The sequence below is a fragment of the Rhinopithecus bieti genome, unplaced genomic scaffold (assembly GCF_001698545.2).
Source record: "Rhinopithecus bieti isolate Rb0 unplaced genomic scaffold, ASM169854v2 scaffold_3764, whole genome shotgun sequence".
In the NCBI taxonomy this organism is placed as follows: domain Eukaryota; kingdom Metazoa; phylum Chordata; class Mammalia; order Primates; family Cercopithecidae; genus Rhinopithecus; species Rhinopithecus bieti.
The window spans coordinates 559,857-575,863 of record NW_016804367.1 but is presented as its reverse complement, the minus strand read 5'-3'; the positions used below and the strand labels follow the sequence as shown (position 1 = coordinate 575,863).

The 16,007-nt window shown below is 42.7% G+C and overlaps 3 protein-coding genes across 4 annotated transcripts in view; all 3 read right to left on the bottom strand.

The window, feature by feature from the left end:
* BEND5 (BEN domain containing 5) overlaps positions 1 to 488 on the bottom strand; it is a 49,518-nt gene extending 49,030 nt beyond the window's left edge. The window contains exon 1 of one of the 2 annotated variants that reach the window (XM_017867522.1): positions 127 to 488. Coding sequence is in view for 1 of the 2 variants with exons in the window: in XM_017867521.1 (XP_017723010.1) it covers positions 127 to 352 (226 nt within the window). In the remaining variant the exon portion in view is untranslated. The remainder of the gene's footprint in view (positions 1 to 126) is intronic. The other variant, XM_017867521.1, reaches the window with a different exon arrangement.
* AGBL4 (AGBL carboxypeptidase 4) overlaps positions 1 to 16,007 on the bottom strand; it is a 736,988-nt gene that overhangs the window by 264,014 nt on the left and 456,967 nt on the right. The window lies entirely within an intron of this gene.
* Positions 3,969 to 16,007, bottom strand: part of LOC108526680 (40S ribosomal protein S3a-like) — a 16,054-nt gene continuing 4,015 nt past the window's right edge. The window contains exon 2 of the mRNA XM_017867516.1: positions 3,969 to 4,179. Within this exon, the coding sequence (XP_017723005.1) occupies positions 3,969 to 4,179 (211 nt within the window). The remainder of the gene's footprint in view (positions 4,180 to 16,007) is intronic.

Genomic DNA, 16,007 nt, shown 5'->3' with positions numbered 1-16,007 from the left:
CGGGAGAAGCAGGCAGGAAGGAGCAAGCAGTGGCTCCCCCCACTCCCCTCCGCCCCAGCCCCCAGCCCCTCCCGGGGTCCCAGCCCCCGCCCGGGTCCCACTGTCCCTCCCCGCCCGCTTGCTCACCTGCTAGCGCCAGGATCTGGGCCTTGTGCAGCAACAGCGCGCCCCAGTCGCGGGGGGCGCGCGGGGGGCTCTCGGGCCCGGCGCCCAGTTCCTCCGGGCCCCGGTACACGGCGTACACCTTCTGGTTGTCAAAATCCAGCCGCGAGCGGGGGCTGAAGTCGCGCACGCACGACACGGGCAGCGCGTAGCAGACGTTGTCCTCCAAGAACCGCACAAAGGCGTACATGGTGGGCGCCGGGGGCGGGCCCCGGTCGGGCCGCTCAGCCCGCGGGGCGGGCGCGGAGGTGGGGATCCGGCGGGGGGCGCGAGCCTCGCTGCGGTGCTGTAGGGGCGGGGCGGCTCCCCAGGACCCAGGCTCCCCCCACTGTTATTGTTCCTGAAAGCACCGTTCTGCCAATCGGCTGCTCTCGCCTGGGCGCGGAAAAGGGAGGGAGGGGGGAAAGGGGACGAGGGGCGGATGAGGGGGGTTTGGAAGCGCACTGCCACTTGCAAAGTCAGACCCGAGCAATCACAGCCGGAGCGCGATTCGAACGGGGAGGGAAAAGGGCTCAGAGATTCAGTTGCAATAAAATAATACCAAGAGCATTGCAGGAAAAAATGTATTGATTAAAAGGTGCGCTGCGGGCAGGATTATATTGCTTCAACAATCGCGCTGCCAAATTGCCTTGCAACAAAACTGCATTGCCAAGGAGAGAAGTGTATGAGAGAAAGAATGCGGGATAGGGGTGGGGCAATCTTGTTTGAATCTCAAAGTGTAAACTTGGAAGCCAGCAGAAGTTTGGAGTGTTTTAAATTTAGCCACCTTACCCGCATCCCCGCCTCCTACCCGCTCCTTCCCAGCCCCTTAGTTTGGCCCCGCCTTTTCTTCGCTTTCTTTCTTTTGTTTGTTTGTTTTGTTTTGCAAAACGGCCAGCTCCCGCTGTGGGAAGGGTCAGTCAGACAGAAAATTTCCCCTAGAGCTGCCAAACCAGTTCTGACCAGAACTGGGGCTTATCTGGGATTTCCAGTTGTGCCAGCTGGCTGGAGTGGTGGAAGGTTTGTCAAGGGCTGCTCTCATCTGAGGAAGCAGTGGCGCCCCTCTCTTCTGTAGTCTTTCTCCATTGAGGTACCCTCTCCACAGCATGCCCACCACTGAGCAGGGACAAGTTGGAATCGTGGAGGGAGTTGAGGAGCGCTCTGGGTAATACAGGCCCAAGGCTAGGGATTTCTGGAGCACTTTGAGGAGTACAGGAATAGTACTCCATGGAATAGCAGTCTTTGCTCTGTCTTTTGTCAAAGAGAGCCTGGAGGGCTTGGGTCCCCTCCAAGACAAGCCATGAGGACCAGCCAAAGGGGCTGATTGGGCTCTGTACTCATAGGAACCCTATCCCACATCAGAGGAGGCCAGTACCTTCACAAGGATGCCTCTGAGGGGTGGGTTTCTTATCAAATATGGCTAGTTATATTTCTGTTGCCTAGCCAGACCTGGCACTTGAGAGGGAGTTAATGAATTTTGGGTAAAGAAGAATAAATAAAACCCATATTCACCCATCCATCCATCCATCCATCCATCCATCCATCCATCCATCCGTTCATTCATTTCTTTATTCAAACCACCAATATTCACTGAGTTTACGCCACCTGCCAGATTCTGGGCCAGGTGCTGGTGGTAGAGATGAAAAGATAAACACCTAGATTCTTGGGCTTTGCAAAGTCAGTGTACCAGAACTTGAATCTCAGTTTTGGGTTCCTGTGCCAAAATTAGGTAACTGTATGAATAACATACCTTTCCCATCCTCACAACTTTTACAATCTAGTCTAGGAGTATTAAAGAAGTATAAGCAAGTAATGACAGTATAATGAGAAAAGTATTGTCATAGAGGAATGCTTAATGGAGGTGTTGGACTCAATTAAATGTTATATTTTTTTAAATTCATTTTAATAAACTTTAGCTGTAAGAAAAAAACAAAATAAGTGCACCAAAATGTCAACAGTGATTTTATTAGTTTCTTAGTAGTGGTAGATGATTTTGTTTTCCTTGTATTCATTGTGTGTGTGTGTGTAACTATTATCCACAATGTTTTATTACTTTATAATCAGAAAACATTAAACATTATAAAATCAAAGCACTGTGCTCACATTTCACATCATCTGCACTAACAATGAAGCAGATATTTATTTCACTGTGATATAGAGAGCGCATTATATAAGTGAATCCCATCAACATACAGCTCTCATATCCAAATGTGTAGGTCAGTACAAATTTTTTTAAACCAACCCACTGGTTATGTGGTACCAGCCAAAATGATCACCACTTGTCCTGAGGCAGCTGTTGGTCTTATCTTGCCCTACAAGCTTGTGGAAAAAAGAGGAGCCACTCTGAGTTGTTCCAGCACATTTACTCTCATGATTATTATTTCTTTGGACTGATCTTCAATGAGTTTTAAGAATACATTCCTATAGTGGTCAAGGGGAAGTAATGTTCAGCAAGACTTCTGATAATTCACAAGATGGATCATGCAGAATTGGCCGTATTTAACATAAGTCCTTGAAGCTCCGGACTATGTTCCCAAAATGATTTCAAGTAGCCCATGGCCAACCTCCTCTCTGCATCTAAGTGGGGTGACCGTAAAACATTCCCAATCTCATCTCTTACTACCTTCCCAGACACAGTACACTCCAGACACCTAAACTATTTGACATTTCCCAAGACAGCATGTTTTAGCAGGTCCCAAGCTTTTGTGCTTTTCTGCCTTCATCCTGGGAAGTTCTTCCTTCCTCAACTTACCCTGAAAATCAGCTCAAATGTCATTGCCTTTGTGAAGTCTTCCCCAACCACCCACACTTCTCAAGCATAGCTCATCTCTTTCTACTACAATATTTTGTCACAGCACTTTTATCTTCCTTCACTAGAATAAGAGCTCTTTGAGGGGAGGCAAAGGCTGAGTAACTTTAGCATCCCAGGTACCTAGCACAGGGCTGAGGAGTAAATGTTTATAAAACAAACGTATTAAAGAAAGACATAAAGACAGCATGAATAACAAACCTCTTGCACATTTTTTCTTGAAAGTCTGTTCCTTTTTTTTTCTTTTGGAGACAGAGTTTTGCTCTTGTTGCCTAGGCTGGAGTGCCATGGCCTGGTCTCGTCTCACTGCCACTTCCACCTCCCGGGTTCAAGCGATTCTTCTCCCTCAGCCTCCCGAGTAGCTGGGACTACAGGTACCTGCCACCGTGCCCGGCTAATTTTGTATTTTAGTAGAGATGAGGTTTCCCCATCTCGGTCAGACTGGTCCTGAATTCCTGACCTCAGGCAATCCGCCTGCCTCAGCTTCCCAAAGTGCTGGGATTTCAGACGTGAGCCACCGTGCCCGGCCTTTATTATTATTATTATTATTATTATTATTATACTTTAAGTTCTGGTATACATGTGCAAAACGTGCAGGTTTGTTACATAGGTTTACATGTGCCATGGTGGTTTGCTACACCCATCAACCCATCAACTACGTTAGGTATTTCTCCTAATGCTATCCCTCCCCTCGTCCCCTAGCACCCCACCCCTCTACAGGCCCTGGTGTGTTCTCCTCCCCATATCTATGTGTTCTCATTGTTCACCTCCCACTTATGAGTGAGAATAGGACACAAACAAATGGAAAACATTCCATGCTCATGGATAGGAAGAATCAATATTGTGAAAATGGTCATATTGCCTAAAGTAATTTAAAGATTCAATGCTATCCCCATCAAGGTACCACTGACTTTCTTCACAGAATTAGAAAAGCTACTTTAAATTTCATATGGAACCAAAAAAGAGCCCGTATAGCCAACACAATCCTAAGCAAAAGAACAAAACTGGAGGCATCATGCTATCTNCGCACAAAGGCGTACATGGTGGGCGCCGGGGGCGGGCCCCGGTCGGGCCGCTCAGCCCGCGGGGCGGGCGCGGAGGTGGGGATCCGGCGGGGGGCGCGAGCCTCGCTGCGGTGCTGTAGGGGGCGGGGGCGGCTCCCCAGGACCCAGGCTCCCCCCACTGTTATTGTTCCTGAAAGCACCGTTCTGCCAATCGGCTGCTCTCGCCTGGGCGCGGAAAAGGGAGGGAGGGGGGAAAGGGGGACGAGGGGCGGATGAGGGGGGTTTGGAAGCGCACTGCCACTTGCAAAGTCAGACCCGAGCAATCACAGCCGGAGCGCGATTCGAACGGGGAGGGAAAAGGGCTCAGAGATTCAGTTGCAATAAAAATAATACCAAGAGCATTGCAGGAAAAAATGTATTGATTAAAAGGTGCGCTGCGGGCAGGATTATATTGCTTCAACAATCGCGCTGCCAAATTGCCTTGCAACAAAACTGCATTGCCAAGGAGAGAAGTGTATGAGAGAAAGAATGCGGGATAGGGGTGGGGGCAATCTTGTTTGAATCTCAAAGTGTAAACTTGGAAGCCAGCAGAAGTTTGGAGTGTTTTAAATTTAGCCACCTTACCCGCATCCCCCGCCTCCTACCCGCTCCTTCCCAGCCCCTTAGTTTGGCCCCGCCTTTTCTTCGCTTTCTTTCTTTTTGTTTGTTTGTTTTGTTTTGCAAAACGGCCAGCTCCCGCTGTGGGAAGGGTCAGTCAGACAGAAAATTTCCCCTAGAGCTGCCAAACCAGTTCTGACCAGAACTGGGGCTTATCTGGGATTTCCAGTTGTGCCAGCTGGCTGGAGTGGTGGAAGGTTTGTCAAGGGCTGCTCTCATCTGAGGAAGCAGTGGCGCCCCTCTCTTCTGTAGTCTTTCTCCATTGAGGTACCCTCTCCACAGCATGCCCACCACTGAGCAGGGACAAGTTGGAATCGTGGAGGGAGTTGAGGAGCGCTCTGGGTAATACAGGCCCAAGGCTAGGGATTTCTGGAGCACTTTGAGGAGTACAGGAATAGTACTCCATGGAATAGCAGTCTTTGCTCTGTCTTTTGTCAAAGAGAGCCTGGAGGGCTTGGGTCCCCTCCAAGACAAGCCATGAGGACCAGCCAAAGGGGGCTGATTGGGCTCTGTACTCATAGGAACCCTATCCCACATCAGAGGAGGCCAGTACCTTCACAAGGATGCCTCTGAGGGGGTGGGTTTCTTATCAAATATGGCTAGTTATATTTCTGTTGCCTAGCCAGACCTGGCACTTGAGAGGGAGTTAATGAATTTTGGGTAAAGAAGAATAAATAAAAACCCATATTCACCCATCCATCCATCCATCCATCCATCCATCCATCCATCCATCCGTTCATTCATTTCTTTATTCAAACCACCAATATTCACTGAGTTTACGCCACCTGCCAGATTCTGGGCCAGGTGCTGGTGGTAGAGATGAAAAGATAAACACCTAGATTCTTGGGCTTTGCAAAGTCAGTGTACCAGAACTTGAATCTCAGTTTTGGGTTCCTGTGCCAAAATTAGGTAACTGTATGAATAACATACCTTTCCCATCCTCACAACTTTTACAATCTAGTCTAGGAGTATTAAAGAAGTATAAGCAAGTAATGACAGTATAATGAGAAAAGTATTGTCATAGAGGAATGCTTAATGGAGGTGTTGGACTCAATTAAATGTTATATTTTTTTAAATTCATTTTAATAAACTTTAGCTGTAAGAAAAAAACAAAATAAGTGCACCAAAATGTCAACAGTGATTTTATTAGTTTCTTAGTAGTGGTAGATGATTTTGTTTTTCCTTGTATTCATTGTGTGTGTGTGTGTAACTATTATCCACAATGTTTTATTACTTTATAATCAGAAAACATTAAACATTATAAAATCAAAGCACTGTGCTCACATTTCACATCATCTGCACTAACAATGAAGCAGATATTTATTTCACTGTGATATAGAGAGCGCATTATATAAGTGAATCCCATCAACATACAGCTCTCATATCCAAATGTGTAGGTCAGTACAAATTTTTTTAAACCAACCCACTGGTTATGTGGTACCAGCCAAAAATGATCACCACTTGTCCTGAGGCAGCTGTTGGTCTTATCTTGCCCTACAAGCTTGTGGAAAAAAGAGGAGCCACTCTGAGTTGTTCCAGCACATTTACTCTCATGATTATTATTTCTTTGGACTGATCTTCAATGAGTTTTTAAGAATACATTCCTATAGTGGTCAAGGGGAAGTAATGTTCAGCAAGACTTCTGATAATTCACAAGATGGATCATGCAGAATTGGCCGTATTTAACATAAGTCCTTGAAGCTCCGGACTATGTTCCCAAAATGATTTCAAGTAGCCCATGGCCAACCTCCTCTCTGCATCTAAGTGGGGGTGACCGTAAAACATTCCCAATCTCATCTCTTACTACCTTCCCAGACACAGTACACTCCAGACACCTAAACTATTTGACATTTCCCAAGACAGCATGTTTTAGCAGGTCCCAAGCTTTTGTGCTTTTTCTGCCTTCATCCTGGGAAGTTCTTCCTTCCTCAACTTACCCTGAAAATCAGCTCAAATGTCATTGCCTTTGTGAAGTCTTCCCCAACCACCCACACTTCTCAAGCATAGCTCATCTCTTTCTACTACAATATTTTGTCACAGCACTTTTTATCTTCCTTCACTAGAATAAGAGCTCTTTGAGGGGAGGCAAAGGCTGAGTAACTTTAGCATCCCAGGTACCTAGCACAGGGCTGAGGAGTAAATGTTTATAAAACAAACGTATTAAAGAAAGACATAAAGACAGCATGAATAACAAACCTCTTGCACATTTTTTCTTGAAAGTCTGTTCCTTTTTTTTTCTTTTGGAGACAGAGTTTTGCTCTTGTTGCCTAGGCTGGAGTGCCATGGCCTGGTCTCGTCTCACTGCCACTTCCACCTCCCGGGTTCAAGCGATTCTTCTCCCTCAGCCTCCCGAGTAGCTGGGACTACAGGTACCTGCCACCGTGCCCGGCTAATTTTTGTATTTTTAGTAGAGATGAGGTTTCCCCATCTCGGTCAGACTGGTCCTGAATTCCTGACCTCAGGCAATCCGCCTGCCTCAGCTTCCCAAAGTGCTGGGATTTCAGACGTGAGCCACCGTGCCCGGCCTTTATTATTATTATTATTATTATTATTATTATACTTTAAGTTCTGGTATACATGTGCAAAACGTGCAGGTTTGTTACATAGGTTTACATGTGCCATGGTGGTTTGCTACACCCATCAACCCATCAACTACGTTAGGTATTTCTCCTAATGCTATCCCTCCCCTCGTCCCCTAGCACCCCACCCCTCTACAGGCCCTGGTGTGTTCTCCTCCCCATATCTATGTGTTCTCATTGTTCACCTCCCACTTATGAGTGAGAATAGGACACAAACAAATGGAAAAACATTCCATGCTCATGGATAGGAAGAATCAATATTGTGAAAATGGTCATATTGCCTAAAGTAATTTAAAGATTCAATGCTATCCCCATCAAGGTACCACTGACTTTCTTCACAGAATTAGAAAAAGCTACTTTAAATTTCATATGGAACCAAAAAAGAGCCCGTATAGCCAACACAATCCTAAGCAAAAAGAACAAAACTGGAGGCATCATGCTATCTGACTTCAAACCATACTACAAGGCTACAGTAACCCAAACAGCATGGTACTGGTACCAAAACAGATATATAGACCAATGGAACAGAACAGAGGCCTCAGAAATAATGCCACACATCTACAACCAACTGATCTTTGACAAATCTGACAAAAACAAGCAATGGGGAAAGGAGTCCCTATTTAATAAACGGTATTAGGAAAACTAGCTAGCCATATGCAGAAAACTGAAACCGGACCCCCTCCTTACACCTTATACAAAAATTAACGCAAGATGGATTGAAGACTTAAATGTAAGACCTAAAACCATTAAAACCCTAGAAGAAAACCTAGGTAATACCATTCAGGACATAGGCATGGGCAAAGACTTCATAACTAAAACACCAAAAGCAGTGGCAACAAAAGCCAAAATTCACACGTGGGATCTAATTAAACTAAAGAGCTTCTGCAAAACCTGTTCCCCTTTTTAAGAGTTGAAGCTGAATCCCAATTCTGCCTTTCCCATTCCCAGTGATCGTAGGACAGAACATCGATTCTACCCCTCGTAAGACAGATGCATTCATGAACATATTAAATATCACTGCACCCTCAGGTTCAAATTCCCTACCCATGTCAGTGTAAATCATTCTTATAAGGAGGCAGTTCCATTTTCCGAGAACCTAGAAAGGGGAAAATAACAAACAATGGACTGGATGCTGACAAAGTAAACACAAATCAAAATGCATTTTTCATAGATCCACAGAACAGATTCTGGAGTAGTCATGACTGGCACGGGATGCTCAAAGAGATACCCTTGGACGGCACCAGAAAGACATCAGTTTCATCTTCCTGTGTGACTCACACATTCAGTCTATGGATACAGCTTAATGGAAAACCTACTATGTGCCATAGTGTGCCTCTTCCACCCTAGTGAAAACTGAGCAAGAGTACTTTGACCTGGACACCAAAGCCCTGGACTTTACACATACCAGATACTCAAGATATTGATGATTCATTGACTGGTAAGCAAAGATAATTTAAATACAGATTTCAGACTTAAAGAGGCAATTGCAAACTTCAAGTTTAACCAAATCATTGTTGAATCCTCTCTTCAGTATTTCTGCCAAATAGGCATCTAGAACACCTTTTATACAGTTATAATGCCAGGAAGCTTACTAGCTCCACTTAACTTTTACACATTACCAGGTGTTGCAAAGGTCTTTCTTACTTGCATTGAGGTAGAATCTTTAACCTTGTGGCAGCCTTACTAGATTGACCAAGACTCTCACACCTGCCCTTCAGACATGGTAAAACTTGGAATCCTGTTTCCCAGCTCTTTGTTTGTCTTCTGCCCAAACATCTTCGTTTCCTTCACCTGTCTCTCCTCATATGACCTGGTTTCAGTGATGATAATTGTAATACCTACTTTTTCTCTAAAGCTTATAAATCATGCATGCCAGGCGCTGTGTATACATGATCTCAGTTATTTCACACCAAATTCTTGAAGTGGGTGTTATTAAACCCATGATAGAGTTGAGAAAATGGAGAACTATGGCAAAGCAGTTTGGCTCTGGGGAGCCCTGGAAGGCTTGTGGTTATATTTGAATTTTAGACAGTTTGTTCTAGAAACCTTGTGGTGAAGGATTGGAGGGAACGCAAGTCTGGGGAGACAGAGGCCTGCGAAGAGGCTGACTGTCCTGTCTCACCCCTCCCCCAACTCTCTTTTTCTGTGGGCCAAATGTACTTTGCCTCTCATCCAAATCATTTTAATGGAGCAGAAAATGTACACATCTGGGGCAGCTTTGCAACTGCATCTCCACTGCACTGTCCTGTTGAGTTTTGCAGAGCCTTGGGTTAATGTCGGGCTCCTTCGGTTTAGCCAGCTGAAGCATGTTCAGTGGCAGCAGTGGGACTTATGTTTCATATTACTGCATGGAATTCTCAATGTACTTTGCAAAACTATTTTTAAGGAGACCTGGGTTTTGTAAATTTTTAAAGCAATTGGAGCGTGTCTTTTCAACCTCTCTGCTAATGATTGACCACATTTTTTCATGATTTTGCCTTTTTTTCCCTGTGATGTTTGATTTGACTTTTCAAGTCTCTGCTTTTTACATTTTTAAAAGACTTTTGAAATAGTAGTTTCAGGTTCATAGTAAAATTAAGAGGCAAGTACAGAAATTGCCTTCATACCTCCTATCACCCACACAGGAATAGCCTCCTTAATACCAACATCCCCCACTAGAGTGGTACATTTGTTGCAACTGATGAACCTACATTGACACATCATCATTACCCGAAGTCCATAGTTTACATTTGAGTTCACTCTTGGTGGTGTACATTCTATGGCTTAGGACAAAAGTATAATAACATGTATCCACAATTATGGTATCATACAGACTAACTTCACTATCCTAAAAATCCTCTGTGTTCCACCTATTTAGCCCATCTCAGCAGCTCCAACCCTGGCAACCACTGATCTTTTTATTGTCTCCATAGTTTTACCTTTTCCAGAATGCCATATAGTTGGAATCATACACTATGTAGCCCTTTCAGATTGGCTTCTTTCACTTAACAATATGCATTTAAGATTTTTTCATGTTGTCTTATGGCCTTTTACATGTTTAAAATTTTCCTATTTTGCCCAGAAAAGTAATTTGCTGTGCTGCAAAAAAGTAAATTGCTGTGTTGAGGGCCCCTGTCTTCTCAGGTTGATTCAAGGAAGGAATGTTGATACATGGCCAGGAGGATCTGGAGCTACTGGGAGGCCTATAGTGGACATTATCCTGAGCTGTGTAGTGATACCCTAAAGCAGGGGCCTCAACCCAACTGATTCATATGCACTCCTGCTAATGAAGTCTGGTTGAGTCTACTTGTGGGATTTTGGACTGGGAAGAGAATAGCAATGGAGACAGAGAAGGAAGGAAAGAGAGGAGTTGCATATTAAGTATAGGCTTAAAGGCCAATGAACATCACCTGGATAAGTTATCCAGGTGAGACTTGGAGGGAATGTAAACTTGTCAAGTAGATGACAGATTGGAGGGCCAAGGAAATATGGGCTTAGGAATCAGACCAGTGGTTAAAGCCTGACTTTGTTACATCTTTGCTGTAACTTTAGGCAAGACAGTTCACCTCCATGAGCCTCAGCTTTCTTACCTGTGAAGGTGTTGTGAGACTTGGGCCAAGAATTTTCCACCCTTTCTGTGTATTAGGATCACCTTGGGAATTAAAAAATATTCCATTCCCAGGTCCTATCCCCCGAGACCCTGATTCAGTTGGTCTGGAATGGGGCCTAGGCATTGATTTTTTTTTTGTTTTTTTTTTAATTCCCAGAGTATTCTAACATGAGACAAAGTTGAACACTTCTGAGTTAGAAGATCTTAAAGTAACATGTCAAGCACACAGGAAATTCTCAACAAGTCATAAATATTACTATTTTCAGGAAAAATATACAGGGCTTCTAAATGTCATCTAACCTTGAGCAAGTCACTTAGCATCTCTGAGCTATGATTTCTTCACCTGAAAAATGACATGCCAATGTAATAAGAAAACAGTATATTTAGTCTTAGGCTCTGGGTCAAATCCTGGTCTGACAAGTAAGGTCTATCCTTATGGTGTGGCCTTGGGTAAGTTTCTTAATCTCTTCAAGCATCACTTTCTTCATAAGAATATTAATTCAACTTCACAGAGATGTTATGAGGATTAAATGAGATAATCTATGTAAAATGCTTGGCCCAGTGCCTGACACTGTGGTGAGTTCTCAGTAAATTACAGTTGCTGTTACTGTTATAATCATAATAATTATTATAGTTATAATTATGAGAACACTTATCCCCACTCTGACACAGAGTGGGGGTGTCCAATAAATTTTTACTGAATCAAATTGAATACAACAAACTGAACAATGCTGATGATAATCCAACAAGCATCCTAGAATGATTCCTGCCAAATGCTATCCCCTTCAATAAAACTCTTTGGTCATGGGTCACAGTCACTAAAGAAGTTCTCTAATTTCAAATATTCAAGAGCCTCTGAGGCCACAGGGCTTGCCCAAACCTGCAGCAAATACTTCTGAAATACTGTGTTTCGGGCCATTCATTCTTTCAAACAGACTTTGTTAAGCATTTTTTTAAGAGAAGAAATAAAAACTTCTATGCATTATATAAAATGTAAAGTATAGAAGTGTTTACAGCAATCTGAAGCCTTGCAGATGTGCATATTGGCTTGAAGTTCAGTTCAGACAAACTACAGTCAAATTCAACCATTCAGATCTCACCTATCCTATGATCTCATGTGGGTCACAAATGGAAATCATTGGTCAAACAAATTATCTGAATCCCCGCATTTTACTAGTAGTATAGTAGATACTCTGCATAAGCAACAAAAAGCAAATGGATTCCCAGTGGTTAAAGATGAAAAGAAATTTATTAATAGAAAACAATTGTCACAAAGAAACAACATTTGAATTCGTTTTGAAAAAGAAACGAAAAGATTGACCTACCTTGGAAAAATGCAAGTCACTTCTTGAAATTATGAATTTCAATTAGGGGCCAACTAGTTTGAGAAGTTGCCTCTGGTTCCCTTTATTAAATTAACTCATTCTGTAATTTTTCAAGTGAAATGTCACTTCCTCAGGAAAGTCCTCCCTAACTCCTCCCATCCCCCTCCATAGACTAGCTCCAGTCCTTCTTACACACTTTCATGGCTTCTTACAGTTTTCTTCATGGAGTGTATCATAGTATGTAATTATATGTTTATTCTATTATGGTCTATCTCTGCCTATAGATCAAAGCTCCATTAGAGAAGTGACCACATCTGTTTTCTTCACTGTTGCATCTTTGTGCCTAGCCTGGCCCATGAGAAACCCTAAACAAACACTTGTTGAATGAGTGCATGTCTGAAAGGCAGACCCTAGAGAACCCCCCCCACCCAGAGAGGCAACAGGTGTACCAAGGGCCATATTCTGTCCCTTTAAGTCTCATTTTCTTCTCTGTGTTTCTGTGCTTCCACCATGTCTGGCTCCTACAATCTGACTGAAACATCAATGAAAGCCTATTTCCCATTTTCCCTTAGCAACCACTGGATAGGTTAACATTTTCAAAATGGTTTTCCAAATACGAGGAGAGAACAAAATGGAAATAAATAGGAAAATGATGTACACAGAAGAAAAATAGTTAAGTTGACAGTCACACATGGTGGTCATATACTAATACTAACATCATAGTAGCAGGAACCTCATTGACACAGTCTATGGGCCTTCCAGGAAACAAGATGATGATTCTGCCTCATTCCACAAGGCTAGAGTTCTTTTTATCCTGCTGTTGTTGGCTGGAAGTCACTGACTCTCTAATCTCCTACTTAGTTAAGGAGAAGCCTGCCTCATTCTAGTCTTCTGATGATTCCAACATCATTTTTGAGACAATAGGGCAACCTTCCTTTAAAGACCGTGTTCGTTTTCTGGTTATCAACTCTGCTCATCCCAAGCACCTGGTGGTTCAAAATGCCTGCCCTTCACAAGTCCTCATAGGGCCAGAGTGTACCCCTAGACTTAAAAAAAAAAAAAAAAAAGACAACTCTAGGTTACCATTCTGAGTCAAAGGCATAAAGGAGAACATTCATTCAGAAGGTTAAGTCATCTCAGAAGTATACAGCAAACTGTGAACTCTGTTTTCTTAAGAATGTCTCCTAACCACACCATAAATTCAACACAAAATCAGAGGAGAGAAATGAAAACAGAACTAATGATTATTGATTTCCACGATAGGAATTGTACTAACTGCTTTACATATTTAGTTCTTTTAATCTTTTCAAAATATCCCATTAAGTCAGTATTATTATTATCTCCATTTTTCTGATGAGGAAACGAAGACTTAGAGAAGTCATAGAAATTGTTTATAGTTACATGGAAAAGACTTCAACCTGGGTTTCTTTGATTCAAAACTTGGGTTGTGATGGCTGTTTTGATATAGGCCTTGCCTCAGAGTTTCCTGAAGCAACAAGGAGCTGAAATGACTATGGGATTTAATCCCTGTGCCCTTTTTCCTAGATGCTTGAATCCCTACCTAGAAATCTGAGAATTAGACCCTACGGGAAAGTCCAGTATCTACCATTCCAATCATTCATGTCTTAAGTAGCTAATGATTTTGTAAATATTGAAGATTTGACTACATTATCTGTGGTTTCTTAAATCGTGGCTTTCTTATGCCTGAGTCTGCATTTTTTAAGCTCTTTGAGCTTACCAACTGTTCAAGTAGATTTCTATTGTCATATATCCTCTGCTGATGGCCAAGGCATTAGAACTTGTTGGTAATCACCTCTTACTGCAGGGGAAGAGTGGAGGATTATTTGAGCCAAAAAAAGAGACGATTGGATAGCTCCAGTCAGAGATACCTCTGTGAAAATGTCAGCCTCCCCAATACCCCGCAAAGGTGTTTTCTTTCCCTATTATTGATTAGAGGAATAAGAATAAGAATAGAGATAATAGCAGCAAACATTTAAGGAATGCTTGCCTTGTGCTAGGCTTTATGTACATTTTTCATTTAATCCTTAAAGTAGTCCTGGACAGTAGGTACTATTATTATTAGCCTCATTTTAAAGGTGAGGAAACAAGGCATAGGGATGTTGGGTAATTTTCCCAAGGTCACACAGGAGTATATAGTAGACACAGGATTAAAACCCAGGCCATTTGACTCTAGAGCCCCAGCTATGGACTTCTGCCCCAATTCTGGCTCCCACTGAGTCTGACTCTCTAGCCTCATTGACAGGATTTGTGCTCTTCTGGTCAGGATGGGGAGATGATGAAACATTCATCCTCAAATGGTCATATACAAGTTCTCCAGGGATGTCCAGATGACCCCTATTGGTCCAGGTGAGATCCTGGCAGGCACTGTCATACAAATGTCCCAACAAGCACCCTGGAGTTCATTTATATCTTCATTCTATGTCGTGGTAAGTGGGAATGTACTAGATCCAATCCACAGGATAAAGATGGCTTTCTTTCATTTACTAACACAAATTTATTTATTTAGTAGCACAAAAGGAATACTTATTAATGCCAACCAATATAAAAAAGTCCTTTCCCTCTAAGTTTTATATTACAATGAAAACTGACTCATATATACAACATATGATACATTTTCTTTTGATAGTTCTTTTCATAGATTCTTTTAATGCTGGTGGGGGATGTATTGGGGTGCAGAATACTAAAACCCCACTTCCCCATCTTTATTATCATGGAAAAGAAATGGCAAGAATAGAGGAGAAAGAGATAATCAGTTAAGGGTGAGGCATTTTTTTTTTTGGCTAACAGAAGGATGGATAAGAGAAAGACACACAAAGGTGCATGGGACTCTGGATAGTGGCCAAGGGAAGGTTTATCTCAACTGGTGGGTCCAGTAGGTAACTGCAAAGGACCCTACCTCCCACCCTGCTAACATATTTGGCCACATTGCTGGGCCATCAAATGGCTCCAATCACTAAGCTCTGTTACTGGCTCTGGGACCCATTCTGGAGAGGTAGTATGTCACGAAAGGTATATGGCAATACGAAAAGTGAAAAGTGCACAGGCTTTTAACTCAGATTTGCACTCAATTACTGCTTTATCACCAAGGTACTGTGAGACCTTAGGAAAATCTATGACTCTCAGTTTCAGGTTTTTCAACTGTCAAAGAGATCCTTACAAGGTTTTCATGTCTAACTGAGACAACGCATGTAAAGTGTATAGCAGACACAGTGCCTCTCACACAGTAGGTTCCAGAAACTACCAGTTGCCTTTTTCATTCTTTCTGAGACAGTTTCTATTACTCTTTCCTTTCAGGAGGTCACAGGATAATGACAAGGATGGGTTCTTGGAGCCAGTTCATTTTTGGTGAAGGATTTTCCTCCTCCCTGAAGGCTGAGCAGTATTACTGTAGATATGCCACCCACCATCCCTTCCTGGCCAATGAAGGCAGTCTGCCTTGTTTAAGAAAGCTGGAATCTTACTAAGGTCTGTGCTTTTATAAATTTTAGGACTTAAGCTGAGTTTGGGGTTTTATTGTCTGTTTTAAAAATCATGTTCAGATATTATATATTTAAAACATGGCTTCAGAATTGTGAAACACAGTGTTCTCAATCATAAAAAAGGATGAACTATGTTATGCCTTTCTGTTTCCATTTCTGGGTTCTCTTCTGGTCTCCTTGCATGAATTTTTCTGTGATGCCCTGCCTTATGTCCTAATTCATCTGGGACACTAACTGTGAAAATGTAGGCAAGATTCTTAACTCCTCTAAGACTGTCTTATTTGTTCATTCATTTATTTACTATTTAACTATTTGGTGAGGGCTTATAATGTGCCAGAATCTCTGATTAATGCTTGGGATACAGTAGAGAATCAGACAGACAGTTTCCCCATCTATAAATGGG